The sequence below is a fragment of the Mchenga conophoros genome, linkage group LG19 (assembly GCF_057382185.1).
Source record: "Mchenga conophoros isolate Kocher_MC1m ecotype Shallow Benthic linkage group LG19, M_conophoros_male_GT1.1, whole genome shotgun sequence".
Classification (NCBI taxonomy): domain Eukaryota; kingdom Metazoa; phylum Chordata; class Actinopteri; order Cichliformes; family Cichlidae; genus Mchenga; species Mchenga conophoros.
In genome coordinates, this window is record NC_140544.1 from 20,814,409 (window position 1) to 20,837,952 (window position 23,544).

Sequence of the window (23,544 nt, forward strand, 5' to 3'; positions counted from 1 at the left end):
TGCTGGATTCGAATTACACCGGTGACTATTTTCTAAGTGTCGTTGCTGGAATGTGTTTGTCTGTGCCAGCTGAGAGAAATGAAGAGCTCAGGGGCAACGAGTGTATTTGGCTCTGAGTGCCGGTTTGAAAATACAGTAAGAATTATCAATGTGGACAAAGATATACAAAACACAGACGTAACGAATTGAACGGCCTGTTTTTTGTTGTTGCATGTGCCAGGGTTAAATGAAACAATGTCATTCTGGTTTTCTGCAGTGTTGAATTTTCTGTGATCGAAGCCAATGAGTGGCTCAAAGTGCAGTAAAAATTTGTTGTGGATTTCAATTTAACAACAATTTTTGATCTGTGATTTTACTCCCATTTTTTTATTGTCAGAGTAAAGTTACTGTTTTCATCAAATGATGGATTTATAGGTTTGTATTGAATCTATACAAATTATGTTTTTGGCCCTGAGACACGTTTTGTGTTCTAATTGTGACATGCACTTGTTGGCAATGATGTCTTAATTTCAAGCGCGAACATGCACATTTGTATATGTGTGGAAGTCTGCTATAATGAACCCCGGGGGAAGAAGGTGAATGCATGCACAGATGCAATATGGTATTGTGTAGCATATCATACACCGATCAGTATTGGAAAAGTCTTATTCTTTTTAAAACCTGTAGCAAATTCACCACATATGTTTTAGAAAATAAATCAGACCATTAATCGATGTCAGGTATCAATGCTGAACCTAAAACCCTTGAAACTGTGGGCTCTTGGTGGGCTAAATGATGCCGAGTTCAGCCACCAGAGGGACTTTGGTCTGTGGTTAAAGATGTTTTAGAGGCGCTGGAACAGAGCTTTGACCCACTTGACACTCTCAAAAATCTGCTATGGGTGAATTAGTTTGAATGTATGGTATAAGAAATTATTGTATATTACTTGAGAAGTTTATTTTATTTATTTACATTTATTGTTGAGTTCTTGGTGATTTTTTTTAAATTTAATTGTAGTTTTTTAAAATTTATTTTTAACTTAAAAAATGTGAAATGACAAGAAACATGACACAGGTACTGGGTACTGGAATTAATATATTCTGTAGCATTATGACACATAAAATCAATTCAGCCTTGGGTTTGTTTGCCTTAGAGTTCACCCACCTGTTTGGGCTTACATAATCTATTAACGCAGATGTCTTAGGAGTCAACAACCAATAAAAAGCATAAAAGGATCTTATATTTTATGCGTAGAATATTTTTTCATGTTCTGTGTTTAGTTTGAATCTTTTTCGTTGAATCACAAAGAGAATAAACTATAACTCAGTATTTGTGAATTTTGTATACAAAATGTTCTGATTACTGAGCTCTATCGGAATAAATAATTCATTAAAGGCACTTCAAAATTGTAGTCTACTTGATAGGCAAATTTGGCATTTAATAGCTTTAAAGTAACTAAAATATTCCTTTAAAACTTTTATTTCTTTAAAAAATGATCGTGCCCTAGTTTTTTTTTTGTTTTTCTTTTCTTTTTCTTCATGACTGTAAACCGCTGTCCGCCCTCATTTATTCTATGCTGTGAGAGAAGCGCGCTATAGCGTTCTGTTTTGGCTTTCTCACTGCGCACTGTGCATTACGGTAGAGGCGGGATCTCGCTCCATGTGGGTCGGCTATGATTGACATGGCGGAGTCTCCCAGTACTCGTAGCGTCGAGCCAGCAGACAGGCAAGACCCGGCCCAGGGAATTAAAAATCGCGCAGCCACGTCTGTTTGAAGATTATTTTATTGCAGCGAGGTGAGTCGTTTTACAGTTTTTAAGCAGCATTCCCCACAAAGTGGGGGAATCGAGGCAACTGGAGTGGATGTTGAAAAAGTTTTAGAAGTGCGTGTGTCTGTGTGTGAGTTTGGAGAGCTGAGCGCTGACGCCGGCAGTCTGGGCCACTTGGCCAACGCAAAGGAAAAAGGAAAATTGCTTTGCCACTGCGGAGGAGGGTGAAACGAAACTTTTTTTTGTTGCTCAAAAATTCCTTTTATTTTGAAACAATAAGGAAAAGCAAAGCAGAGGGGATAGTCGTGCTAATTCATCACACTAGTCGCGTGAATGTGTCGGACTGTGCGTTTTGGAGTCTGCTCTTTGTGGTCCCGATTTCTCAGCTTTCACCAAAGAATGTGTTTTTGTCTCCGAGGACTTCAGATGGAGTGAGTGCGCAACAGAAGAAAACCGTTGTCTCCGTGGCTTGTTTCTAATAATCAACTGTTGGTGCGCTGTGACTTGCATTGTGGAAATCGTCGTTTTTGTTGTTGCTGCTTAAAATCAGGAAATGAGCACTTTTATAGCTGGAAAATAACTTGGAAAGGAAGATGCTGAGGCAGCCAGATTTGACAGAGGGGGTTGCGAAATCATTGAATTGACACTATAGGGGATTCTGTTGTGTTGGATAACTGTCGAGAAGCGTTGAAGGGGCCGTTTAAGATCGACTTTCCGTTGACTTTGTGTGCGTTTGCAGAATGCAGTGAAAAGCTTTGGAGGAGGAAAAAAAAATCCCAACTCCAGCATATCCTAGCATTCCTTCCAGCCAGCCAGTCTCTCTCTCTCACCCTCTCTCTCCCCCAGAAACGACTACGTGTCTGTTTATGCAGGAGACAAATTTTTCTCTCAGCCTCTCTGATGCAGACGTGGAAATCAAACATTGGTCTTCTGCTCGACACGATCGATTATCTGACGTCCACGTAGTTACAGAAAGACTATAGGCCCTTGTCCCACCGCATTAGGAGAAAACTTCAGATGAGTTGGGCTGCAGGATCGTTGGTAGCTTGTCAGGTTTTTCTTTTTTTTCTCCCCTTGTTTAATAACGGGACTCAATAGTTGTCATTAAAATGTCATTACTGGTGGTGGCAGTATTGGTGAGGTGTAATTGGAGCATTGATTTGGGGGTTGCATATCTCCCCTTGTTGTGCGCTTCAGGTCCACGTCGGATGATATTGGTTACGGGCTTGGGGGGATTACCCAACGCATCACACACATGTACGCTTCTTCTACTTTTTCATGGGAGAAAGTGAAGGAAAGGGAGACGGAGAAATCCGATCCCAAATAGATGACGTCACGTGACATTCCTTTGGTGAAAGGCTGATGTGGCCATGATTTTTTTCCCTTTCTTTACCCCCCCGGAAAAAAAAGAAAAAGATATCTGACTTTTCTTTGAGGGGGATGAATGAGGTCGGCTTCCAGCTGAAAAGGTGTATTTGGGTTTAGAGTGTGAAGGAATTCTCCCTGTGCTGCTTGAATGAGCAATTTATCTTGCTTCCATGAGAGCATCAAAAACTTTTAGCATCAGACAGTTAAGTTGTGGACAGTAAGCTGAGAGGTGGACAGCTGGATGCAGGTAAAGCTTTAATCAAAGTGTGGCACTCTAACATGATTAAAAGCCTTTTCTGCTGAAAGTAGCATCTGTTGGCTCTAACTTAGATCCCAAGAGGAATCAGGTTAAAAGGTAAGATAGGCTTTCAGATTTGGGACCATCCTGCTTTACAGCTCCAGCATTATTCTTTGTGTTTCATTGGTGTCAGATTCAGCACAGCTTGTTGCCTGAAGCTTGTATTAAATGTGCAACATTGTACACAGCTGAAACTCCTAGGATATATGTAGCAAGGATTTGCCTTAAAACTGATGCAACTTTATATCAAATGATCCTTATCTTCTCATTTTCACATTTTCTCTGTGTGTCTTTAAGCAGACACAGTCAGGTTGGGGTTATACTGGAGTCACATTGATGGAGGGTAACCATTGTTGCTTTAGCTTTCCATGTATTTTGCACAAACAGAGAAAGAACAGAGGTTGAATAACACTTTATGTAAGTTTTAAATTTGTCACACAGGTGCAGCCCACACCTTTGTGCCACTAACTGTGATGGTGCGTCACTGCCTACACATGGGGTGATTTTTAACATTGCAGCTTCTGTGATCCAATTAATTAGTTTTTGCATGAGTGACAACCAAAATAATGAGGAAAAGGGAGGCTAAAATATCTTATATGTCAATTCACTGGTAAGTTCTTTTTATATGGCATACATTTTTCTTCTCTACTTCTCCAGCATCTACACAGAAAGCATACATGATATTAAAACAAGAAGCTTTGGGTCCAATATTCAGAATGTGGTTATTCTAAGAACAATAAGGAAGTTACTTTCATGTTACATGTGATTTCAGGATGCCAGGAGGATTCTCTTTGTCTTAGTACTCTGGTTCGCTACTGGCCTAATAAAACTCTTTGGTATGCCTGGTTGAAATGGGGTCAGGGAATGGGCAGCCTGGATGATGCTAGCCATTGTATGTGTGTACTTATGTGTCTGACTGGTAACCTAGAACACGCTATCAAATGGGTAGTGTTACCAAGTAGCTCTTGTTTTTCAGGAACACAGGCAGATGCAGCTATAGAGTTACATAGACAAAACAATGCTGCCCTGGAATGTGTGTGTGTGTGTGAGCATGTGAAACAGAGGCAAACATGAAGAAACTTATGATAAAACTCCTCATGAATTCCTGTTACTGTAGTTTTTCAGGCATTAGACTTTTTTTTTTTATAGTTTTTATATAGTTGTAGACATTTTATCGACCAAATAAGCAAGATTAGATTTGAAAATAATTGTTGCTTTGCTGAATTAGTCGTTGCAGCACAGTGGTGATTTAGTTCAAGAGACAAGTGTGTCAGCTTCAAAGGCTTTAGAAAAGAAGAAAAACATGCACAGTCTGTGCAAATTTAAATTTGTTACATTTATGATCTGCAGTTCTTGTCATGTCTGCATATAATCAGTAGTAATTATTATTTATAGTACTGATTCCAACCATTTAAATACTTCAGTTTGCTCTGAATATTTCCTTCTAGTAACTGGTGTGTGTTTGCTGTGCACTGTGCTTCACCGCTCTACTGTATGTCTGCAGTTTCTATGTATCCTGCTGTCTCTTCTGCCATCTGGTTCTCCGAATGCAACAGGTGTGCTTCCCAGAAAAATTGCTACCTTCACTGTTACTGTTTCGGAGGTGCATTTCCTTGACAGTGATGAGAGGTTATCTTATTTGTAAGTTGGATGTGATTAGGAGTTCCTCTACTGTGAGGTCAAAAGGTCAACACTTAAAGTGCAAAAGCAGGATTTCTGTAGATTATCTCCTTGCTGCCTCTCTGGTTTTTTAATTACTGTAAGTAACACTGTCTTTTTGTTCAAGATAACGTACGAGTGTGGAGTAATGATGTCCTACAGGATGAATTTGTAGTGCAGGTTTAGTGTGCTGCATCTCTTGATTTGTTTCATGAAGTGTGTATGCAAATATACAGTTACATTAAGTTACAAATGACTCATCTGATTCATGAGGTCAAACCCTGTGTTTGCTGCAGGATATTGTGCAAACAGACACTGAGAAAGAGATGCATGGATGTGTTATGAGAAAAAAACTTTTGTCCTATTTAACAACAGCAGCTGTTTGTCTGACGCTCCATGCTTTCACTTTCCATTTCCCAGCTTTTGACTGGGTGTCTCTGCTTGTTGCCACACACTCGCATCTTCGCCCACTCTTTCTCTCTTGCTCCATCTTCTTCTCTCCCAAATGAACGGTGGCTTTTTGTTGAAGTATCCCAGCATCTAATGTTTGCTTGGCATAGAACTGTAATGTTTACCCTTCTCGGCCCTTTCTTTCGTCCTCCTTGCCTTCCTCCCTGCCCCTCTTGCTCTCCAGAATCCCGTCTCCCTTCTTTTTTTTTTTTTGTCTCCCTCGATAATTTCCTGTATTGTTGACAGTTGATTCAGATGTAGATGAAAGAAGCCTTTCAACTTCTCTTCCCCCATCTCCTCCCTCCCATCCCCTTTTCCATTGCATTTTTCTTTCCTCTTCTCTTGGCTTCTTCTTTTGCTAATCGTAGTGTTTGATAAAATAATTCAAACAATCTCAGTCTCAGAGTTTCAGTCTAAAATAAGACAGACAGGATTTCTCAAATGTGATGCAACTGAATGAATATTTTTGGAAATAAATATTTACAAAGACTGTCATGAAAGGTCATTGAACTTCCTCTTAATGCTTTTTTGCAAAGAAAATAGTAACAGTGTTCATTCACTTTTAAGTAAACATCTTTATAATGACTAAACTAAACAACCTAATAGGGCATTTAAAAAATGAAAACAAACTGCTGTTCTTATGCAGCAGATTTATTACATTTTGACAGTTAAAAGAAACGAGGAGCTCGTTAATGAATTAAATGATTGATGGTTATTTTCTTGTCAGTAATTTAAATAATAGGTTACCCTGGGTCATTTTCAGAACCCCTTTAGACTCCTGGTTAGGCAAAAGCTATTTCAAGGCATATACCTGGAAACTATACAAGTAATTTCCCCTTTGTTTTGATGTTTTACACACTGAATGTTGTGTGTTGGTGTCTGCCAATGTGCTGCATGGAATACACTCTAGCTTGACCCTTACACCAGTCACTTAAAGAAAGTTATAATGGTTAATTAAGCTTTTGTACCATTTTAGTAACTTAGCAAAATTTGACCTGTTCTGTTGATATCCAAGCATCACTGCACATGAACAATGTTAAACATGATTCACTTCTCTCTTTGTTTAAGCAGAGCTAATGAATATAATCATTAGTTGCAGCCATATTTCTATATGAGGGTAGATGACGCATAAGCTGGAACAGTACTTAAAGTCGAGCCACAAGCAGAAATTTGAGCCACGTATATTCGAATACCTTACGTGCATTTCAATGCACAGCAATACTGGCACATGATTCAACTTGTGCCCTCGCTTAAATCTTTGATTTTACCAACTGGTGCTATTGAAACATCTCACCTGCTGAGACACAGACTAATAGTTAACGTGATAGAGTCAAAGAATTTTGACAAAGAGGTAAAAGTTTCACAACAAGAAGGCCGGCTGCCAAATTTATCATCAACTTAGTATCTAAGGTAAAAAAAAAAAAAAGGTTTGAATGATTCAAATGAGGTGTGTATCTCTCGGTCACCCTGCCCTCCTTTTGCCCTTTCACAGGCCCTAGGCGGTATCATCCATAGAAATGGCTTGTTGAAGAGATGCCTCTGTGTGAGCATGCACAGTCAGCTGGCCAAAGACATTAATTGTGCATATATATATAATATATATATGCACACAAAGACACAGACACAGCCTTGATTTAACACATATGCATGAAATGTACACACTCAGTTAACTTTATGTGCTTGTATTAGCATGCCAGGCGTGTTGGTGTTGCTGGTTGGCAGGCCCATGGAAAGTTCCGCCAGTCGTTAATGGCTGTTTTTATGCCTGGCTGTGAGCATTTTGAGTGTTTATCTCAAGTGTCTTAAATCTGCAGTTGGCTAAGTCTCTCTTGTGTGTGTGTGTGTGTGTGTGTGTGTGTGTGTGTGTGTGTGTGTGTGTGCACTGAAGTGGGGAACTGAATCTGTAACTAGTTATTTTCAGTTTCTTTTATGTTGTGAACCAAAATTAGAACTCATATAAGACTTCTTAGTATGCCTGTCTCTCTGTATGTGACCATCATTATTTGTATGTATGATTAATGCAACTGTGCATGTGTGTGTGGCAGTGCTTCACATGTTGTCACTTCACATGGAGGATATATTTGGGCCAGATTTAAGGGTGAAGGGGAGGAATCTTAATTTGACTTCCGATCCGTTTCTTAGAGGATCCTGTCATTAAAACTAACAAAGAAACAGCCCCGTCCAAACTATCACATGAACTAAGCAAACTGATTGGTTGTGACACATTGGATGAATTATTTATATCGGAAGTGTCAGAAGTTATTTTTTAAACGGAAGAAAACATTGTGGTTGGAGTAATGGAAAGTGGAAAGCATCGTGAAATAACATGTTTAGTCAGCAGAATGAAATCATAGCAAAACCATGAAGCAGGGATTTGTGCGACTAGAAATGCCAGGCTTTGAATCCAAATAGCCATATGCACACTGTAGATTGTGACCTTAAAGAGTGATCTTACCCCAAAAGGTCATCGTGTGCAAGGTTTCTGCCAAGAAAGTTTTCGATCGGGCGGTTCCTTAAACTTCAGACAGAACAGTGGAGCTGCATATGTGCAACAACAGCAAAAGGAAAGAGACGGCGATGAACGATTTTAAGCTGAACTCGTAAATCAGTATTAGTTAATAACACTTTCCTGGCTCCTTATTCCCTGTTTTTGAACTTCTTTATAGTTTTTTTTCTCAAGCCGATTTATATGTGTAAAAATGCCTAACACGAGCAGAAGGCTAATAACTTACAGTGGCTACCTTGAGAGTTGCAGCTATTCTCCTTAAAGGAAAAGAAAATCCTGGCGCTCATCAACACCTGAGCTCGACGTAAGCTTAAATGGTCACACTGCTTGTAAAACACTGATGTTATCATTGTGATCTTTTGGCCATGTTGCTCACCATTAGTTTGGGGCTCAGCAAAAGGAGGAAATAAATGCTCAGTAAAAAATATTAGATTTATCAGCGAAATGTAAAAATGATGAATCTCAAAGCCTCAAGCTACGGATGCTAACGTAGCCTGCTAACACCCACAGGTTAGCCTGTCTTTTTAACACGATCTGTCATGTTGAATGCTGAGCTGTGATATTTCCTGCTCCAAGGTGCACACTTGACTTTTTGACCGTTTGTTTTAATAAATTAAAATAACCGTGACAACTTATTTGACATGGCACCAGTTATTTTGAAGCTCGATCTGACTAAATGTTTAGTGAACGGGGACGAGAAGGGGAATGTCTCTTTCCATTTTTCATAGCAGGCCTCTTCCTCTTGCTTTCAAATGTGAAAGATTAATCCTCGAAAGCTACTGATGATGCAGCAGTAAGACCTGCTACTGCCTGACCAGTGAGAAACTGATCAGAGGAGAGCATATTGGCCATTGACATATCCGTGAAAACAACTCTAGTTTTCATTATGTGTTACAAATGGCACCTGTAAATTGTAACAATGAGAAATCCTTAACTGCTTGGCCTAGTTACCTTAATAACTTATAAGTAATTAAGAGGGTGTTTTTAAAAAAAGATTGAAAAGTGTATCTTCAAATTATTTAAGCTTTGTGCACACATGGCCTCAGACCTCTGTTTTCTTGAACTTTTCTTCCCCTTACCTGCAAGCAGGATCACACACAAATCAATAAAATATTCCATACTGAAATCCACAGACACAGCACCCCCTCCCCTCCATCCCCTCTCTCCCCTCCCCAAAGTAGTGTGTGAAATCCTGAGGCTGATTGAAGAGAAGGAATGTGACCCTGTGACCCCAAGCTGTAGGGAGGGGTGTTATAAGTGTGTGTGTGTTTGATCGTAGGGAGCAAGTGATTGTATGTACACCTTCAACTGGCTTGCGATTCCCAGAAGTGTCTTCTCTCATTTTTCAGCCCAATTCAGTTTTCCTCTAATGGATTTAACACTGATGCGTGCACTCGCTCCCTCCTCTCTCTCTTTCACACACTCACACACATGCACATTCATAAACACAAGTACACAACAGGTTTCTCGTGTAGGTGTGACTAAATGATTTTTCTATCTCAGCGCCCACACAGGCATCTACACACTACTCACTGAGCAAGCTTTTCCTGACCCATAAAATCCGAGTCTCTCTTGGTGGTTTGTCTGCATCTACACACTCATCCATCTGCAAATGAGAGTTTGGGCTTCTCTCTCTGTGTGTGTGTGTGTGTGTGTGTGTGTGTGTGTGTGTGTGTGTGTGATAGGGGGATGGTGGTGGTTGGTTGGGGAGTAGAATTATTCACTTCTTGACTTTGCATGGCTGTCTTAATTAAGACTCATGGCATCCAGCCGCGATGGAGATCAGCATTAGTGGCTAAGACATGCTGTGTGTGCAGGTCTGGATGGCAGCAGGTCCACTGGCATTGAATGTGCGCTCTTTGTCTGGACTCTGCGGTTGTCCTCCTTCACCTCTCTTCATAGGCCGTTTGTAATGCAGAGCTAATTACAATGATTGTAGGTCACTTCATTGAAATACATAGTCTTTAAGACAGAGAAGTTAGGTCTTTGGTAAAAGAAGAAAAAGTGATTTTTACTTGTCTAAATACAATTATGTTAATACTCATGTTTAAACACTCAGCGTGTTTAAATATCACAACTAACTCATTTTTTTTTTTTAAATTGAGGTATTTTGCCATTGACATCATCAGACATCCAGACCAAACTCACTAAATATGAAAAACATGGGAAAGAAAAATTGAGAAATCAATACATTTTTGCTGTGCTTTAGCCTTGAGGCAAGTGTTATGGTGAACTCCTGCTATATGAATGAAATATGAATTGAAATAAAATGGAAAAATCTTTTGAATAATTGATTGCCAAAGTAGCCAAGTAAGTAATATTTAGTTAGTAATATTGGTCATAAGGTATAAATATGCACAGGCGCTCTAAAAGCAGTTTTTAACACATTCCCAAATGTGCTGGTTTTAATGTAATTTTTTTTTTGTCTTTTCTGGCTGGAGTTTTAGAATAAGAGTATTGTCTGCTGCTTGCTAGGGTATACAATGTATTATGTTCATGTGTGCCCATGCTGTGTATACTGGAGTTTAAGCATGCCTGTGCACCCTGTTGGTGTGTATTGTGCGTGTGTGTGTATGTACATGCTCGCTTGTCTGTGTGCTCGATGTGTGCAGTGAGGAGGAAGTGGCTGTGTTTGTTTAAACTAAGCACGCTCAGCCATGTGGGACAATTTAGCGGGAATCAGAGACCTATACCCCGCCCCCCACACCTCCCTCCCACCCACCATTCAAACTTCCACAAGTCTGTGCTGCTCTCCTCCCCCATTCTAACCCAAAACCTTCTGAATGGGCGGCTGTCTTTTGAAGGCTGAGGGGTTGTTTGAGAAGTTGAGCCAATAGTGTGGGGAGGTAAGAATGGAGGGGGAGGAACAGGGGCAGGGGAGAGCTGCAATAGGTTAAAGCTGAAAGTAGGGCCCAGGATGAGATGAGAAGATGAGGGAGGGAGTACATGGTGCACGGAAATCAAAGTTTAACTGTTCATTAGCTGCTGATTCTTTCGTGCGAATCAGCAGCTGAGCCTCAAAAAGCATGCAACCGCAAAAGTTGTATACAACACACACCCAGCCCTATCTAATCCGTCAACTTGAAGAAGATCCAGCTCTGCAGGCAAAGAATCTGATTTATGCTAAAGCACTGTATTACATGGATCCAACTGCATTACATGGCAATAACCTGGAAAAATGAGAGGAGGTAGTGGATGAGAGATGAATGAGAATGTGGAGCTAGTGTCCTATAATGGCATGCTAGCATAATATTTGGCCGATCTGAGATGTAAATGAAATGCAAATAGTGTGTTTATCAGTTTTGCTGAAAGTCTGCAATGTGGATAATTTTATAAAACGCATGTCGGTTATTGACTCCAGCGCTATCTTGCTTTGTTTCATTATTCTGTCACTTTTTCGACTTTGTCTTTCTTTTGTAGTCTTTGCGTTTAGAACTGTTTGACAAAGTAAAACACTTCTGAAAATGGCATGCAGTCTTACCTAAAGGTAAAGATCAATAAGGTTTAGTGATTACTTGCTTGCAAAACCTGGACTTGAGACTTAAGACATACAAGAATTTCTTAACCTTTAATAATCTTTGGGTTTTAGGAGTAGATGGACTTTAATCTGCTGATTTCCATTTAACTTGGGCATTAGCAGGTTAGCCATGTTAAGCCAGCGCCCAGACGGCCTCTGTGTGTATGACGCCTGTCATGCCCACCAGTCAGACCAATTCAGCCTTTAGTCTCCTGGCCTGTAGGTTGGCCTTCCCCGGCGTGGCCAGACTGAGCCTTGGAGATCCAAGGTGTTAGGAAAGAGATTGCTGTGAGCTGTCCTTGAGCTGAGTTCTCAATCCTCAGCTTCTTTGGATCTGATGGGGAAAAGTCTTAACTGTTGTGGGATGGGAGGAAGACGGCAGAGAGGGAGGGATGATAGAGGGAAAGAGAGATGAGGAGTAAGGGGAGAAAAGGACAAATGGAGAAGAAAAATCTGGAAGCGCTTGCATGAAGAAGAGTGAGTCATGTTCATGTGCTTGTGGGAGAATAGCCACTTCCTCTGTAACACACAAAAACACCAACAAAATACAGAATGTTCTTATAAGACGTCCGCCAATATGTTTTATTTTTCCAGGGCTCATGATGATTATTTGTAATCAAGGAGACTGATGTATTTTAAACTGATCTACGTTTACAGTTTTTAAATGTCTCAATGTCATTATTTAGGACAAAAAAAACTTTTTTCAAATGCTCTGGTTTAATTATGTTATTGGTAAATTATTATATATGTCAGCATATTATTTCATTGTGTTTATTTTATATTGAGGCAAAAAGGAAACTGCTAATTACGTATTTTTAGTATAAGTGGGAAACTGGTTGTTTTTGACATCATATGACAATTTGGCACATGAACTTTGGCCAATTTTGGGATAATCAGGTTGGAAAATATTCCACACTTTTCCTTGAAACAGTTTGCTTCGAATGGGTTTGCAGGGAGCGTGAAGGAGGTGGTATACATTCATGCCCACTCCATAGCGGTGGGTGTATCAGACTTATTAGATGCACTATTTGCACAGTGATATATTACAACATCACCCTTTTATTTTGTACTAATAAGTCGATGGGCTATATGTACAAGCTAATGTCCTGTCACTTTTGCATTTAACTGTTGTGCTCTCATTTGTCGAGGGATGCCTGAGCAAGTCCAGGGCTGCAGGGCTGCTTGGATACAGCTATGAAAATGGATCATATGTAACACTGGCCAATTACATTTCTGCGCTCTCAAAAAAATCTTGTCACTGGGTTTCAAAATTCTTAGTTTCAGTTTCAGGCCACTAACATCTTTAAGTTAAAGGAGCTCTCAGCAGGAAGACAAGAGCGAGAGATTGGCGGTCTTGGGTGATGTAATTGATGGAAACATCTGACTGGGATGAATGGTATCACAGAGTCACTTTGTCTTTCTGTGTATGGCTATCTGCAATGCCTCTGTTTATACTCAGACTCTCAGACAATGACCCACATTATTTCATTTATTAGTTCCTTTCTTACGCATACACCTTTTTTCTCACACACAGGAGAGTTTTTGGATATAGATCTTCTCTCCTCTGAAGTTACGTCGGTGCTACGTGGCAGGCGTTGGACTGTCAGGCCTCTACTGTGGGTTTACTGCCTACTGGCCAAGCACACAAACACACACACAAAATCACACACACAAGGCCAACTCACAGCCGTACAGCTGCAAGAGGGAGGGCTTGCAGGCAGATGCACACATCTGCTGGAGCGGGCTGTGCTGTGCTAAAGCTAGCAGCAAACACATAACTCCCAGAGCAACACAGAGCTGATTGTAAACACTCTGCCTTCATAAATAGCCGGGGAAAAAGGGGAGAGCCTGTCTGAAACTCTTGGCTTGACCCTTAATTTACCGGATTCATTCAATTTTCTCTCCCTCTCCATCTCTTTCACTCACACAGTCTCTCACAGCCTGCTGTCTGCGGAATGACAGGCAGGACTAATGTTTGTTCTGCAGCAATAACACAATTAGAATTCCACACATTTCTCTCACCACACACTCAACCCTCGTCTCTCCTTGTTTTTACCCATCCCCATTCAGTCTCCTCGTCTCTCCCCTCTCTGGTCTTATCACTACCCCCACCCCTTCTTCTTTAACACCGCCTGTGCTGCCCTTCTCTACTTTAACAGATTACTATCAATACCTCCCTTTGTAAACAAGCAACAGATTATATGTATTTAATAACACCAAAATTGCTATTTTTTTCATTAAACTCCAGGCCTGTCTCAGCTGTTTGTGTGTGTGTTTGTCGGTGTGCTCTATTCTTGGCATAGTTTTCTTCATTCCACTGCTTTGCCACTTACGGCTTGATGCAAGTGATGTTCCACCATCCACCAATTAACCTTTCTCTGTCTTGCTCAGAGACACACAAACACACACGCACACACACCCTGGCTGGAAGTCCTCTCCCACAGCTCCTGACCTGAGTGTAAAATAGCCGTTTCCTCTTGATTTTGTTCCCAAGGAAAAATGATGCCTCACCTACACCCTCCCTCCCTCTCCCCCCTTCTTGTCATTCTCAGCTTCTCTCCTGTCTGTCTTTTTCGGCACTACCTCCTATGCTTCTTCACCTCTCTTTCTCTTAGACACTTTTTTGTGTTCCACTGTGTGTTGAGGGTGCTCTCCTGACATTGTGTGTGCTAATGTGCACAGTTATGTAACTGAATTCTCTCCTTGGGAATGGGCTGCCGCTTCTTGGAGATCAGCTTTTACTTCCCCGCCCAGTGCTCCGGCAACAGCCTATAAGGAGAGCTAATAGCTTCCCATCAGCCAGTTGGAAACATCGGTCGTATTTTGACAGGGTCGTGGAATGCGAGGAAGGCGGGGTCTTTCCAGGAAGCGCCTAGCAAAAGAGTCAAATCCTGGACTCCTGGGCTGAGCTACTTCTTAGGAACCCAAGTAGTCTGTGTGGCAACATGCAGATTAAAGGTGTAAGGATTTAGTTTGTGGTGCATTAGCTCTTAAAAGAAGTAGATGAGTTTAGGCAAAAACATTACATATCTTGCAATTCAAGTTATCTGAAGTTGGTCAGCATGCACACTGTCAACTTGAGTGACCATGTAAGAACTCCTTCCATTAACCCTTTTATTGAGGAACCATATATGGCTGCTTGGTTTGTAACATAAGACCATGAAAAAAGTTTAAAAAATCTTGTGTTAGAGTTGGCAATTTATTAAGAGTTAAAAAGCCTCAGTTTATGAGGGCACATGGGAGGAGAGTGAAGACTAACCTAAAGTCACTGAGTCATTAGTTTGCTGCCTATTTTACTGGCCTTATATGTGCATTGGGTATGTGGGTACATGGATGAGAGGATGACACAAGAGAAAGGCTTCGCTCAGGATGCTCAGTGTGTGTGTGTGTGTGTGAGAGAGAGAGAGAGAGAGTGTGAGTGCGAGTGAGGGAATGGGGAAAGAAGTGCTGAGGCCATCATTTACCAGGCTCCAAGTCTTGACTTGCCTACACTCTGGCTGCACGGTGATCTGCAGTATGCCTGGCATTCAGAGGAAACAGAAATAAATACAGGCAGACAGAAAATGAAAGAGAAAGAATGATTTTATTCAAGGTTTGAAACGGTGACAAGCATGTGATGTTTTTATGCAACATAGTAATAAAGTCCAAGATTTCCTCAGACACTGACATTAAGAGGAGCAGCATTCCTGCATTTCACATGAATAACTGCAAACTGTTAATAGTTTCTCATCTGCCTCTTGTTATGAGCAATCTGAAGCCAGTGACCGCAGTATAACCTTGGACACTTTTTTGGTATTCTCTAGGACTGCTTAAATGCACATCCTTTTGGGGATGTGGCAAGAAAAATTGCAGAAATTGCAAAGAAAAAGTGTTGCAGTAGAGACAGTAAAAGCCTGTACTGGTGAAGCTGAAGAAAGCTTTCAGGTCAGCATTAAAATTCAAGTTCTTCTCTACAGTTAGTCCTAGTTTTATTTTATTTCTTGTAGTTGAGGAAGACAGCTGCTAAATGCACACATTTTGGAAATGGCTACTTTCTCTCTACTTTCATTGGGTTGCGTTGTGTAGCAGACACATTTTTTCACCTAAAACGTTGTTATTTGTCATGATTTCTAAAGCCAACACTGTTTATAGCAATGTCTACGTATGTTGTGGCATTGAGGTAAATTTTGCCTGATTTAGGGTTTTAAAAGAGACTCGTTAAAAGTGAAATGCAGCATCTGGCTGGTTTAGCTTGCCATTAGATGTGGTTTCTCTAGGTGCCGGATCTCATCTGTTCTGAAGGAAAAAGGGTGCCCTAAAGGTTTAAGTTTAGGTAGTTTGGAGAGGAGCTTGTTCATACACGGTATGAAGTGCAGCACGTGTGTGCGCTTGTATGTGTCCATTGCATTCCAATCCACCCGTTCAGAGTTCTTCTGCGTGGATGACATGTCATTACTGCAATTATAGGGCAAGAGGACTTCAGCTATAAGAGCACACACGCACACACACACGCACACGCACACACACACACACACGCACACATGCAAGCCAAATGCATGCAGTCAGATTGAAGAACAAGCTGAAACTCTGAATTTTGTTTGTCTGCTACTCCCTCCCTCACATAAGCACACTGTCTGCATATGTGCAGCAAGCTGTCGGCCAATGTGGGACCCAAAAGAGGTTTCATCTTTTATAAATCCCCTCTCTGTCCTTCCCAAGTGTGTGTTCCTGTGTGTGTGTTTGTGTGTGTAAGCACAATCACAGCATTCCTTTTTGCCGTCCTCTCCACATTTTCTTTCTTTCTGCCCTCTGCTTCTCTCCTTCCCTGCACCCCCCTTCACTGTGTGTGTGTGTGTGTGTGTGTGTGTGTGTGTGTGTATTAGAAAGAGGGTGAAAGAGAGAGAGAGCAGGTTTCTCCTAGACTGAATACCTTTTGTAAAATGAGCTGGGGTTGAATGGGAGTGGTGTTTGTGGCAGTTTCCCACCATATGTAGAAGTCTCCCCCCCCTTGCCCAAACGCACAAACGTGTATCAATGCATCTGTGTGTGTGTATTAAAAACCAGCACAGATTCAACTGATAAGATTGGTTTTAAAAGGCTTGGACCAATCCCAGTTGTGGTGGCTGTTTTGTGTGCATGTGTGATCCTGTGTGTGCACTGCGGTGAACACTCATTCATTTAGTTTCTAAGTACTGACACCTGAGTGCATTCCTCAGTTTAACACACCCAGCATGAGAAATAAGATACCAGGTCTGTGCGTCTCTTTTTCTTTCTTATCTACTCTTCATTATCACATTTACATACACATCTAGATGTAGATATGCTTGTGCTGTACTAAGCAAATGAATAGCACAATCTATGTTTTGTTTATATAGGAAACTTGTGAAAAAAGCATATACAAGACGTTTAGAGCTCACATATTACACCCACCTATGAAACTATTGTCACAGGTTGATTTCTGGGTCATCACTGATACCTTTCTGCAAATGTAACATTTCCAAATGTAACAAGCACAGCTAAGTTTCAGTTCTTCCTCTCGATATTTCATGTTCAACTTTTTTTTTTTTTTGTTGTTGTCCTCTCCACCTTAAATAAAATTCCCATCCCTAATAGAAACACAGAAGTGAGGCAGCAGCTGATGTTTAGAAAGTTAGGTCACATGATGTCTATTTATATATTTAGACACACACAGCAAGGACAAACCTGACATTGGTTGTTAACGGAACTGTTGTTGTGAATGTACAGTCAATATGCACGCCACATTTTAACACCTTTGTCACGAGGAAGAAAAATCAAAAAAAGATTTGATGAGGTTTTTAAACTTCAGCAACATGAAAATCAGTGGAAATTTGTAAAACCTGGTTTATGTTTGTTTTGCCTCTACACACAAGGAGGACTTAAAGAATGAAGTGCGCAATAGTAGGGCAGGGTGATATGGAGAGAAAAAAAGCCTAACACATTATTTTTTTCAATATCGGTTGATATTGAGATATACCACAATATAAATGAGATGTGAATATAAAAGGTGAATTTTGGTTTAAATATTATTTTCTGTCAAAACTAGAACATGATAAATGTACTGTTGAATATTGTAAGACCCTATTTTAAATAAATAACATAGTTATTACTATTATTACAAAACAAAATCTCAAAAAAAAAAAAAAAAACCCCAGACAGTTCAGTACATTTTCTCGTTATTTGGTATTTTTGATAAGTGTGTCAGACAGTTTCATAGTTCAGATTCCTGCTCAGTATTTTGCAGTTTGGTGAGAACTGCCACTTTGGCTGGAGGACACTTTTTGCACAAATAATCAAAACACCAAAATCCTGAATCAGCTTGAACTGTCTGAGACCCTGAAAGAGTTGTTCTGGATAATAGTGCTGAGATTCCATTTTTCTTTCTTTTGGGGAATACTGTGCAAAACTAGTTTGTGTGACAAACCGTTATCCAGGTCAGCACAAATGCTGGTTACTTTTAGTGTTCTTATCATAGCTGTTGGGCCATGATTGTTTAAACTGAGATAATCTAAAAATAAGTAGGGGTGTAACAAGTTTTGTAACCAGCACAAACTGTGATCAGTCGTAAGAATGATAGAAAATCTCTTTCTGGCCATGTTGTAACTGTTCATGCGAAACGTCTCTTAAAAGTCAACCTGCTTCCTGCCCAAGTGTCTTGACTTGTAGATTGCCTTCTCCTCCACTGCCTGTCCCATGATGATAGTAGTTTGGGGAACTGTGGGATTGCATCTGAAATCACTACTTATCTCTTTTTGTCATTCACGTCTAAAAAAGACTTGTGGTGTCAGTCATGTGTCACTGCGCGTCATGTGCTTTTAAAAAGACTGACTAAAAGCTGAACCTTTAGTTAATTTTAGAAGAAACCCATTTGTAGTGCATTACATCTATCAGTATGCTGTGACTTACATTGAGGCCAATGCCAAATTTCTGATTATACTTTTGATAAATTAATCTGGATGTTTGGGACAGAACTGAGTTGAAGGCAAATAAAAAGATAACAAGCCGGAACTTCCAACTGATTATATCTTAGTGTGTAAAAGAGTATAGAGCAAGGTTGTTTTGCTCAATGTAATGTGCAAATTTACTTACAGTTAGTCAAAATATTCATTTCTTTGGTTACACAAAGCTCAACTTTTATTAAGACTAAAGGTTTTTACAACATTAACCTCTTTTACTATATAAGGCTGGGGATGTGTCTGGTAAGTTTCATTAACAGCTGATGAGTCAGGCACACTCATTTAGCGTTGCTGTGCAAGATGACTACCGGGACAAGGATGACATTGATTCTCTTCCCCCAGCTGGAGGAATAAAAGTGTCAGTTTGTGCAGCAGAAGTAGTAGATATTTACAGTCAGGAAGTGAATGTAGGTCCTGTGGCTTCTTTTACTTTCCTGGAGAAACCCCTTTTAGTCCCGCTGCTTTATTTTCTTTGCATCACAAACAAATGCGGTTCGGGAAGATGGAGAAGTAGAGCTGATCAGTTTCATCATGTCTTTTTAAATTCTTGTTTATAGGCAATTCATTCATAGAAGGAAAAAGAGAAGTGGAAGTTGGTGGTCTACTTTCTGCTGACAGGAAAAGTTCTCCGTTGGACTCTTTGAATGGGGTTTATTTTTTGCTTAATGTGATGACTTCAGTAGCTGTTTTCAAGACAAGATTTAATGCCAGGCTCTGGAGATTTTACCTGCGTCTGTTACACAAATGTGTGTGTATGTGTGTTTATATTTCCTTGGCTGTGTAAGTGATGGTAGGGAGAATGAGGTGTGAAGCAGACGACTGGAAGTAAATCAGACAGTCTGTTAGGTGGTTGTGAATATCCATTATGCTTCATCAGGATGGACAAACTGGAGTCATTGGGCGTGTGTGTGAATGATGAATGACTGTATGAGTAACGACTGAAGTTATGAGGTCAGTGCTGCCCCTGAATATCTGGGGTTTTACTGTGTGAGTGTGTATATATCTCAGCTCAGAGTATGTTTTACTCTATGCATCTTTATGTTGGAGAGGCAGTTTCCATGCTTACACAAGGCTTTCTGCCATACTGACACACGCGCACACATACATACACACAAACACGCATACACACGGACAAGTGGTTGATTGTTTTCTGGATTCAAGATGGAATTTTTCAATTTAACATTTTATCCCCGCTGGGAATCAACACCTTATTCCTCCTGCATTCCTTTGGGGAACAGAAACCACCGACTGTGTTTGTATAACTGTGCATGAGTGTGAGCACAGTGATGTCTGAAGCTGTCAGCAGCTAAATGCGCCTGGTAATGATTCCACTGTATAACAAAGGGTATTATTCATTCATCATTGCATTAGATTTCCAAATATGTACATGGGATTTGTTCGACAACATGCAACAGTTGCAAAACAAAGTGCGTATTCCCTCTCTTGTGTGTCTGAGGCGATTTTTACAGAATCAACAATGAAGCCTGCATCACAGTGGAAATAGTTTTGAGTTTTTTATTTTTTTCATAAAGTTGCTTCTACACTATGTAATTTTACACATCACTTCCTCCAAATTGCAGCAAAAAGGTTGTGTTTAAATTTGGAGAACGTCAATGCCAAGAAATGATATAAGACATCTGTAAGCTGGATAAAACACCATTGTATTTGTTTCCAGGCTGCTCTGTGAACGAAAGGTAATAATTTGACATTTTGGAAAATAAACTAACGGCATCTTTTTCAACAAGAGGAGGAATTTAATACCTTTGATATCGTATTTCTACCTCCAAAGGTGTCTAAAAAATGACCCTCACATGGACTTAATGTAGGGATCCTGTTATTGCTGATCATAAACCATAACAAGATCTTTTTTTTTTTAGTTTTACAGTCTATAAGGAATAAATATGTCAGTTTTGAATTTTGTTACTCAATTTTTGTTACATTTGGTTTCTGTGTTTCCACCTTCTTTCGGTTTTTTATGCTAAGCTAATAAGTCTTATGGCCCCAGATCGAGACAGAAACGTGAAATTGGTATTCACCTTCTCATCTTAATCTCAGGAAGATTTTTTTTAAAAAGTTCTCAAACACTCTTTGTGTTTGTATTTTTTTTTTTTTTTAAACAATGTGGATTTTCCAGCTGAAAATTCTACTATTATGCAGAAAACACTTCCTGCAAGTGATACCCAACGCCAGGTTTCTATTTGCATCGTTCACATAATGCACATTAGAATCTCATTTCTGCATGCGATGAATTTCCTTGGGAACTTTGAGTTTGTTTTAGGAACACAAGGTCATGTACTGGAATGTACTTCACCTAGTTTGCTCTCTATTTATTATCTGTGCTGATCTTACAGTTGCTTATCCCCTCTCTTCCTCTCTGCTAGCTTCTGTGTCTCGCTCTTCTTTTTCCTGGCAGAGCCGACAGTGGTGTTGCCATCTGTCTGTGATGTGTCCTGGACAAAACTCTGTGTGTGTGTGTGTGTGTGTGTGTGTGTGTGTGTGTGTGTGTGTGTGTGTGTGTGTGTGTGTGTGTGTGTGTTTTCAACGCAGGATGGCCAGGCTGAGCTGGGAACGGGGCTCAGATGGAGTCAGAAAGACAGTTAAAGACAGACAAAGAAAAAAAATAAGAATAATAAGAAGAGAAAGATTGAAAACTGTTAAAACTGTGTTCAAAGAGTGGTGTGAGTGTGTTTTTAATGATGCGACAGTATGAGCCACAGCTGTATGATCCACTAACCCTTCTTGTGACCTTGTCTGTGCTAGAAGACGACCAGCTGAAAGAGAAGTCGCACACTAACATGCAGCTGTTTTCTCTACAGTCCTTTTAGCGAGCTTGTGAGTGAGTGCAATGGATATCTCATAAGTTTCCTTCACTTAAAGTATTTGATCCTGTATGTGTATCATATGTGTGCTAATAGCAGCTTAGAGCCATTAGTCAGTAGCTCCTTAGCTGCGATTTCACTCAGCAGCCTTAAATTTAAACCTGTACGTCACTGAGAAATCCACCTCTGGCAATGAACCTGTGCACGTCTGTATGTGTGTGCTTATGTATGTGTTTATGTGTGAGCTTCGGTTGCTCTTGCAGAATATTTTGGCCGGGGTTCCTGGATTTACCTGTTGTATATGCGTGGGTGTGTATATATTTCCCCCATCTGCATGAGTTACATGGGTGATGTAACTGTACCTCAGTGGTACACTTGCGTGTTTATCTACGTGGTTTTCGCTGTGTGTACGTAGAAGTACATACATTTTGACTGTTAAGGTTAGGGTTTGCCACTTGGTTTTCAGCCCTAATGAAGACCACGTGCGCGGCTGACACATGTCGCTTGGCTTCCTTTAAATTCTCCCCCTGTAGCCATTTAGGTGATGCCATGTTATTTTCCACTTAAGATGAATGGCACTGGTTGTTGTTTTTATTTTTTTCATAGTTATGCTTTTTGGTTTTACTGCTACCGCTTTATTATGCAAGCAAAGAAACCATCTCCAGATTTAGCTCCCAGTTACTCTGCAAAGAGTGCCAGCACAGCTGACCTCAGAAGACCTGAAAAGACTTCCCATTCCTGCAGCCTCTTTGCATGTTTACATGTAATGCTCGTCTTCTGTGTTATATTTTCAAAGCTACGAGCAGGTGCAGTTATCCTTATTCACCTATAAGAGCCAGACCATATTCATTTAGTGTTTCTTTCATAAAAATTAATCCTCCAAACAGGATATAATCTCTCCTCTATTTTACCAGACTATTGCTGGTGGGAAGAGCTTTGAATTAGTCTCTCACTCTAATCTCCATTTTCCTTTGCCTCTTTAATCTTTTACCTTTATATTGACATGATATGACTTGTTGTATTTTATGAAAGCTGATATGCCTGTGCAAATTCATTGTGAGCTGAAACAGTGGAATAATGCCCCTTTTCTATGTGTTTTCTCTTATGCAAAACTGTATTTTTTTGTTATACTTGCTAAAATCAATCTTGCTTTATCTCTGCGTTTGTCTGCAAACTTTTTAAATTCTTTGCTGTAGCTCATTCTAGTTTTATTCTTTTGAGTATATGTCGTTGTATCATTTTTCACCTCTACCTCTGTTATTAGAAATATAACACTTAAAAAAAAAATCCAAGATCTTATCCACATAGGAATGAAAACTGTTTTGGCTACAGTTAAACAAAGCAGACAAATTTAATAAAAGTGCCTCAAGAAGGTTTTCACGCTCACATGAAGTGGAAAATTGCTTTGTTAATCAGGAATCTGCACAGTAAACACTAATGCAAACACACTGGGAGGCTGGCAAAATACAGGTGGGGCACAGTCTAGATTTAATTTTAATTGCAAAATGGTTAAATATTTGTTACCGAGAGTTTAGTAGAAAGTCAATGTCTTTTTAGTGTCTGCCCATTCAGAATGAAGCTACATCCAGCAGCTCATAAGTTTACTTTAACATAAAAAACTCAAAGCCTTTTTTTATAACTCAGTTTATGTGAAAATTAAACAAACTAGACTTAATTTGTGACTTGGGGAGCTTTGTCGGTGGATTGTGTTACATTAAAATGGAGCCTATCTAGCTGCTTCAACCCGCTCCCAGTCATTGTGGCTAAGTCAGGCTAGCTGTCCTCTTGGTCCAGGTCAATATAAAAAGGAAAGACATTTTGCCAAGATGGACATAAGCATATTTCCCAAAAATGTCCAACAATTCCTTCCAAAAAGTAGGTTTGATGGTCTGAAACTAAAAATCTGGTCAGACAAGAAATGTGTTTGAAATATAGCCAACAGTAGCTTCAAAGGAAATCATTCAGCACAAGGAAGTTTCAGACTTTTAAATGAATGAATGCTCGTAACTAATGTATTTCTTATTTCTGTACTTTCCCAGGTAGGGCAGTTCAGTCAATTTCTCCATGAATGTACGTCACAATGATGATGACAGACCAGATTCCGCTGGACTTGGCTCCGCCCCCCCTCCTGAACGGGGAGGTCCCTCTCATGCCTCACATGGTTAACGGCGATGCGACACAGCAGGTAAATACTCGCTCACGCTGACACGAACAAACGCACACGCAT

General features: G+C 40.1%; 1 protein-coding gene across 2 annotated transcripts in view; it reads left to right on the forward strand.

Moving 5' to 3' along the window:
* The first annotated feature begins 1,649 nt into the window (after positions 1–1,649).
* Positions 1,650–23,544, forward strand: part of fndc3ba (fibronectin type III domain containing 3Ba) — an 86,581-nt gene continuing 64,686 nt past the window's right edge. Inside the window, exons 1-2 of one of the 2 annotated variants that reach the window (XM_085256974.1) lie at positions 1,650–1,774; positions 23,357–23,502. In XM_085256974.1, coding sequence (XP_085113100.1) covers positions 23,386–23,502 — 117 coding nt within the window. In that variant the 5' untranslated portion in view covers positions 1,650–1,774; positions 23,357–23,385. Of the gene's footprint in view, positions 1,775–1,890; positions 2,179–23,356; positions 23,503–23,544 lie in introns of those variants that run through there. The other variant, XM_085256975.1, reaches the window with a different exon arrangement.